Source organism: Eulemur rufifrons, chromosome 3 (assembly GCF_041146395.1).
Source record: "Eulemur rufifrons isolate Redbay chromosome 3, OSU_ERuf_1, whole genome shotgun sequence".
Lineage (NCBI taxonomy): Eukaryota > Metazoa > Chordata > Mammalia > Primates > Lemuridae > Eulemur > Eulemur rufifrons.
In genome coordinates, this window is record NC_090985.1 from 18,701,935 (window position 1) to 18,708,857 (window position 6,923).

At 56.0% G+C, this 6,923-nt stretch overlaps 1 protein-coding gene across 2 annotated transcripts in view; it reads left to right on the plus strand.

Annotated features, from left to right (window-relative positions):
* ENTREP2 (endosomal transmembrane epsin interactor 2) overlaps window positions 1-6,033 on the plus strand; it is a 334,397-nt gene extending 328,364 nt beyond the window's left edge. For both annotated transcript variants that reach the window (XM_069465806.1, XM_069465807.1), the window contains 4 exons: window positions 434-509; window positions 2,975-3,199; window positions 4,693-4,767; window positions 5,717-6,033. In XM_069465806.1, coding sequence (XP_069321907.1) covers window positions 434-509; window positions 2,975-3,199; window positions 4,693-4,767; window positions 5,717-6,033 — 693 coding nt within the window. The remainder of the gene's footprint in view (window positions 1-433; window positions 510-2,974; window positions 3,200-4,692; window positions 4,768-5,716) is intronic.
* The last annotated feature ends 890 nt before the right edge of the window (window positions 6,034-6,923 follow it).

The window sequence follows — 6,923 nt, forward strand, 5'->3', positions numbered from 1 at the left end:
CCTCTTAGTCCCTTGTGGCCTGTTCTCTTCCTGGAGCGGAAGCCGAGAGGAGAGAGAGTGGTTGAGACGGGCATGTTGGAAGTGAGGGCAGGGACTGTCCTAAGCCCTGCAGTGACTCTGGGTGCTCCTGTATGGCTTTTGTTTGTCCCAGAGAATGCCCATACTTTTAAGGTGCAAATCTCAAGGTGGCTCTGTGGCCCTGGCAGGTGTCCTGGTTGAAAAAGGTCAGAGACATGGGCTTTTGCCTTGACAAGGAAAACTTCAGCGCTCACACCCCACCCCCTACATTTTGGGGAGGGCAGTAGAAGTACACAGCCCTCGGCACTTCTGACTGGGAGACCAGCTTCAAAGTCAGCCTACTGTCTGGGGCTGTTGTGCCTTGTTCCCGGGTCCCACCGATGCTCACTCTGATGCTTTATGCTTCTTGCTGCAGGTTACAAGTTCAGATCAGCAAGTGGCTGAGACTAGCTCCGGGGACCCAGATGCCACTGCTGGCTTCAGCACACCAGGTAACTTTACCCCTTTCAGTATTTGGAGTGATAAGTTTATATTTATCACTGATGTCTCTTTTCCTCCTCCTACTTCCTTCTCTTCTCCTCTGCCTACTCTCCTCTCTCCGTTTCTTATTCTTTAAAGGGGTGGAGTTTGCTATAGCCTGTCCTGTTGAGCACCAGATAATCTCCCTGCAGTTCTTCCCTTACCTGCATCCAACAAGTCCGTGTACCTGGAAGAGCTCACACTTTCTCTGGGCGGCTCTGTCACCTCCCCCCAGGGCCCCTTTTCTCTCACTTGAGGGGTGTGGCTTTGAAGAAGAGTGCCACCCCAGCTGGGGTCCACCCATTCCAGAGCAACAGTTGTACGTGCCGGGTTTTGTCCACTCGGTGCCTCCCACAGAAGAGGGTGGCTGGCTGGGGGACGTCATAGGGGGAGGCGGGAAGGAGGGCAAACCTGGAGGTGGTGTCCTTGAGGACATTGAAGGACAGGTCAATGGGAATTGAAGTGTCAGATTCCCAAACACAGAGGGTGGGAGCAGTGCAGAGCTGGGGTGGGGGAGGTGGTCCCAGGTGTCAGGAAAGCATATGACCCTTCATAGCGGAGGGAGCAAGTGTGCTGCGTTTCCAGGGAGCCACCTTCTTGAGGTCCCCAGGCGGGCTCATGTGGGCTGGTTTATGTGGAGACCAAAGTCAGAAAACTCATGAGATTCCCGCAAAGGACCACAATTGTAGTCCCAGGGCTCTCTGTCCTCTCCCCGAACACTTAGCATCTAGGAGAAATAGGAAGGGGCCACGTCCAGGTCTCTGCAGTTGTGGGATTCAGAAGTGATCTCGTCCTTCTCTTGGTCTCTCCAAGGAGCCATGAGAAACTGTCCAAGAGGTGGTGTCCGATGACCTTCCCAGGGGCCGTGTGTCCCAGTCCCCTGTCACAGGGTGACCACACCGGCCTGCTGCATTCCAGGGTTTGGGCTGAGGGGGTCTGCAGCCTGGCCCCACCTGTTCCAGCCACATGACTCCTACAAATCGCATGTTCTTGAGGGAAACAAGGTTGGAACGGCCGTGCAGCCTGGCGGCTCCTGGAGCCCCTTCCAGTTTGTTCTATTTGCGCAGGTGGAGATGACAGAGGAGTCTGGGTGTTTCTCATCAGGGATTCAGCAGGGCTGCCCCTCCTCGCTGCCAGGACCTGGCAGTTAACTCTGTAGCTGACCCAGACACCCAGGGGTGCTTCCAACACCAGACTCCTGGCTGGGTGCCCAGCCCCTGAGGGCTCAGGAATCTGTGGAGAAGTACTGACAGGCTCGCGGGACTGCAGATGAGTGAGGTCGAGGTCCAGGTTCACGGGGCGGCCAGAACATTTGTTGCTTTTGCACCTTTGTCACAAATCAGCTGGGCACATTGTGTGGGTCTATTTCTGGGTTCTCTGTTCTGCCCCGTGGATCCAGTGCCTGTCGCCCGGCCAGCATCTCACTGTCTCGGTGACTGGCTCCAGGGTCAGCCTTCACGTCCGCAGGAGTGGCGCCTCCACTCTCCTTTTCAAGCGTGCGTTATTCTAGGGCCTGTGCCTTCCCATATGCGTTTTAGAATCAGCTTATCTGTGTCTTCAAAAGTCCTTGCTGGGATTCTGATAAGAATCGCTTTACACCAAGAGAGCAGTTTGGAGAGGACTGACATCTTCCTCCACTGAGCCTTCAATGCACGGCCGGAGTCCGTCTCTCCATTCAGTGGGGGCCTCCTCGATGTCTTTCATCTCCACGTTATCCTTTTCAGCATACAGGTCCTGTGCGTGTTTTGTGAAGGGTACACTTAAGTATTTCATTTTCTTCAGAGCAATTAATTGTAAATGGTACTGTTTTTAATTTCTGTTACTGCACGTTCATCGCCAGTACATCTGACTGTGATACAGCTGTGGTTCATTCTTGTGTGTGGATCTTGTGTCCTGCCACCTTGCAGAACTCACTTGTTCTAGAAATTATTTTTATAGATTCCGGTTTGTTTTCATCTAATAAAATAACAAAATAGTAATGAGGACGTGGGTGCTGGCAGGGCCACAGGGTGTTCCCCACGGCCCTGACTGGCAGCTTGTCAAGCAGCCCGGGTTGCACCCCCTGCATGGTGGGCAGCCCCCCAGGACCGGGCTGGGATGCCTCGATGTCCCTCAGAGCTTCTGCCGTTCCCTGCACGGGCCATGCTCGTCAGCCTCCTTGTGACCAAAGCACCTGATGTCTGACTTTCAGTCTCTTGTGGAATGTGAAGTGACTAAGCCCCCTCCAAGCATGCCCTTCCTGGAATGATTCTTGAGAGATCACCTGGTGTCCCCAACTTTCAACACCACAGAGTAGCGTTTGTCAGCCTGGTTCAGTGTTTTCACGCCCTGCAGAGTTCAGAGTTTATCCAGCGTTGGGGTATGAAGGGCAGGTGCTGTCCCACATCCAGGGACTGCCATGGTTGCCCACCCTAATGCTGTGTCCCTTCTCTTGCAGCAACGTCCGACAGTGCAAACCTCCTGGTGTCCGAGGGTGCCACTGCACCGGCTCCCAGCCACACGTCCCCTGAGAGCCCCATGGGTGTCCCACCACCGCCACCCGCCCCATGCCTTGGTTGCACATCTCTGGAGGATCCCGGCACAGACAGGCAGGCACGGCAAGGTTCCAGGCACGTGTCCCGCTCCACCAGCGACCCCACTTCATGCACATCTGGTGCAGCAGGTATGGCTGGCCAGGCTCCCCTGTCTGTGTCCCTAGAGGGTAGATGGCTTCCCTTGGACACTGTAGCTCTCAGCGACCCCTGTGAGTTGAGGTCCCGGGCCACAGGGAATGTGGTCTTGATGCCTGAGGCCCCTGAGCTGGGCGTGGGTGGTGAGCAGCCTGTGGGTCCCCGCTGTGCCTCCACCAGGCTTGTCATTCTGGCAGAGGAGGAAGGATTCGAGAGTTGAGGATGATAAGAGCCCACCAGGCTGCTCAGCCAGCCCCAGACACTACCTGTGGGGGCCGCACGCCTGCTCTGGGCCCAGGACAGGTGACCACAGCAGAATCTCTGGGGCAGGGGGGGTTTCCTCCAGTGGGAGCTGCCCCAGGCAGACATGGGTGTGTTCTCTGTAGCACTTCACGGGCACCCTTGGCAGTGCGCCCTGGAGCTTGCATTGAATCTCCCCAAGTGACTGTTTGAAGGGCAGTGCCCTGGGCTGTAGGGCCTGACACCAGGTCCCTGTGGCCACCAGCCCAGGAATTTGCTTTTCACACAAGCTCCCCTGGGAGTCTTATGTCCCCTGAAGTTGGAGAATTCGCACCCTGTTCTTTCCGTTGTTTTTTTGAGGAGGTGGGCGTAGTTTCTGCCAGGAAAGATTGGTGGGCCTTTGACTGCAATACCATCACAGCAGGGACTTTTTTGCACAGTGGAAGTGAAAGAACCCTGAAGCGGGCCCAGTGGGTCCTGGACAGTCTCACCTCAGTGATCTTGTCCAGCCGAGCCCCAAATAGACGAGAGCCTGGCTGGGCTGGGAGGACAGAGCCCCTGAGAGGAGCCAGGGCCATGGCAGCTAGTCGCTGGCCGTGCCCTCCTGGAGGAGGTATCATCGGAGCTTGCGCCTGTCGCTCCCTGGCCAGTTCCCACTGTGCTCTCCCCTCCAGAGTGCACTTATCAGCTCACGTGGAGAAAGTTCCATCTCTGCTTGTTCATTAAGAACTCAGAGCTGCTCTCCACCCCATCAGGGCTCATGTCCACTCACTGAGGTCGGGGGGACGATCCTCTGCACTTGGGGGCCTCAGGGCCCACTCTGTGGCCCCCCATGTCTTTCTTCACCTGTCCCAAGTGACATTCATGCTTTGTGACCCGTGACATGTGAGGGCTGGAGGTGAAGGGAGAGGTGGTCACGATTCCTTCTCGGCACCCTTGCATCGCCTGTTGCCTCCATCTCCTCTTGGCTGGGCACGGCACCTGCTCTCTGGGGTCCCGGGAGCACGTCCCATGCGGGTGGGGGTGCCAGTGAAGGGTGCTGGGCTTTGTCCGAGCCACGGCGGGCCTGGCGACTGTGGGGCTGTTCCTATCTTAATCTGCTGAGGGTTAGGTTCCCGTCAGCAGGTTTCTCCTGCTTTTCCGGCATCTAAAATACATGTCCAAGCCACGCCACAGATGGGTTATTGTTTTATCAGTAATTCCTTTTGCCGTTTCATGTGTTCACTGAATTCTCTGTCTGGTTAAGGTGATGCCTCTTCACACACACCCTTGTGCAGCCGGGACCTAGAAGCAGGGCTGTCGCGGGCTGCTCCGGGGACCGGTGAGATGCACCTTTTCTCAAGCCCTTTGACTCCACCTGCGGGAAGTGGGGCTGGGGGTGCCCCGTGGGCCCTGGCTGCATTGCTTCTAGGTGCAGCCCTCGCCCCATCACCCAGGAGTGCGAGTTTCCAACTCTCTGGGCTTCGAAAGGGCCTTTCCCCTCCCTTCTGTCTTGGCACACCTGTAGCTAATTTAACATACGTGTGCCTGCTACTTCACTCTATCGATGAGATTTTATTCGGGGGCTTTCTTACAGTTTCTCATGTTTAATTGCTGGGCTTGCTCGTTGCCACAAAAAGACCCCAGAACAGACTATCCACACGTGTTTACTTTGTGTGATTTCAAATTCAGGCAGCAAGTCAGGCTCCGATCTTGGCCTTGGTGAGGTGATCACAGCTGGCTCTCCCCGAGGGGCCCTGAGACTAGCGTTCGATCCATGGGTCGTGCAGAGCAGCCCTCAGCCCTGTCCGCCGGCAGTGAGCAGGGACAGGGCCCTGGATGGTGGCTGCTGTCACACCTGGCATGGTGCAGGGGGTCTCATTTTCCCTCTGCCACCCCTAGATCTGGTCTTAATGCAGATTCTGTCTCTAGATGGCACCATTCTGCCCTGCAAGAGTTCAGACCCACAGGGGCACAGTCACTGAGCCTAGAAGACTGCAAAGGGCCCGGCTCCCATTCCCGCGGGGATTCTAGCGGAGGCGGAGGAAAGGCAGGGCCCTGTTCCCCAGCCCTCCAGCTCCGGGAGGCCGCAGCCCCTCGAGGTTAACACCAGCTGGTCTCGGGGCTGAGAGGGGATGAAGGGACAGCAGAAGCAGGGCACGCCCAGGGTGCCAGCCCAGGAATTCAGAAAACCGAGCATGCTTTTCTTTGCTTTTTAAAGAACTTATGACAGCTGCCTTTTGTTTTATTTCCGGTAGTTTTCGAATTGCATCTTTTCCCTTGATTTTTAGTTTCCAAGTCTCGCTCTGCTGTGGCTGCCCGTCGGCCCCAGCTTTCACCACCTGGGAACGCAGACACCTGGAAAATCAGCCAACAGCCAGTGCCAGAGGTCTTCCCGGCGGTGTCCAAAGAGCGGCCACATTCTTTAGTGGACAGCAAGGCCTATGCAGACACCAGAGTTTTGGTGGCTAAGTTTTTGGAACACTCGCACTGTGCCCTCCCTCCCGAGGTGCGTCACGTGGTGGGCGCCATCCGCGCGGCGGTGTCCTCTGAGGAGCGCCCCCTGGAGGAGGCTGTCTTCAGTGCTGGCGTCCCGGACCAGGTATGAAGGAGCCACAGGTCTAATGTGGACAGCAACGGGACTGGAGCCACGGACATTCTTGCCAGAAGCCACCGGCCTGGCACAGAACCGTCGTGGGGGACACCCGGGAGTATCTCACGGTGGCTCATCAGGGAACAGTTATAACCTGTCTTGAGGTGGATCAGTTGTGTCCCTGGGGATTCCATTTCCTGCCTAGTCGAGTAATTCAGAAAGATGACTCCTGTCCCCCGTGAACTCTGGTTTTATCTGGCGTGTGGCACCTTGAACTGACCAGCATTACACAAATACGAATACAGCAACAGGTGACACTCATGTAACTTAAAAGACCTTAAGTATCTTCAAAATCAGGGCCATCAAAACCGGGATTCTGCCCGTCCCCAGTTTAGGTTTAGTGTTAAATGGACAGAGGATGACATCAAACAATGAGACCATTTTCTCATGCAGTTTGCATCACTCTATAACCAAACCTTTAACACATTCTGACCTATTTCCTTTAAAAGGAAACAGGTAATTTTAGCACAGATGGCAGCCTGGGCCCAGCTTTCTGTCTGCAGGGCCACAGGGCTATCGTATGAGTAGACACATGTGAGGGACTCCACAGTGGCACAGCCACCTGCAGAGGCAGGTGGGGGCTGCAGGGGCTTGGAAGAATCCACAGTCCCCTATGTCCCATGGCCTCCCTCTCTGGGCCTCCCCACCGTCTCCTTGGGCTCCTTCTGCCGCCCTGTACCTGGAGCAGACACACTTTAGTTGTTTGTTCCCTAACAGTAAGCACCTATTCCAAGCCCCTCTGGGGGCTTTCCTTCATATCTGACCTCTCCTGATTGGCCTCGGTGGGTCAAGGCCTGGGGGGAGAGGCCTGCTTCTCCAGGATGTGGGTACCTCCCCATCGAGCA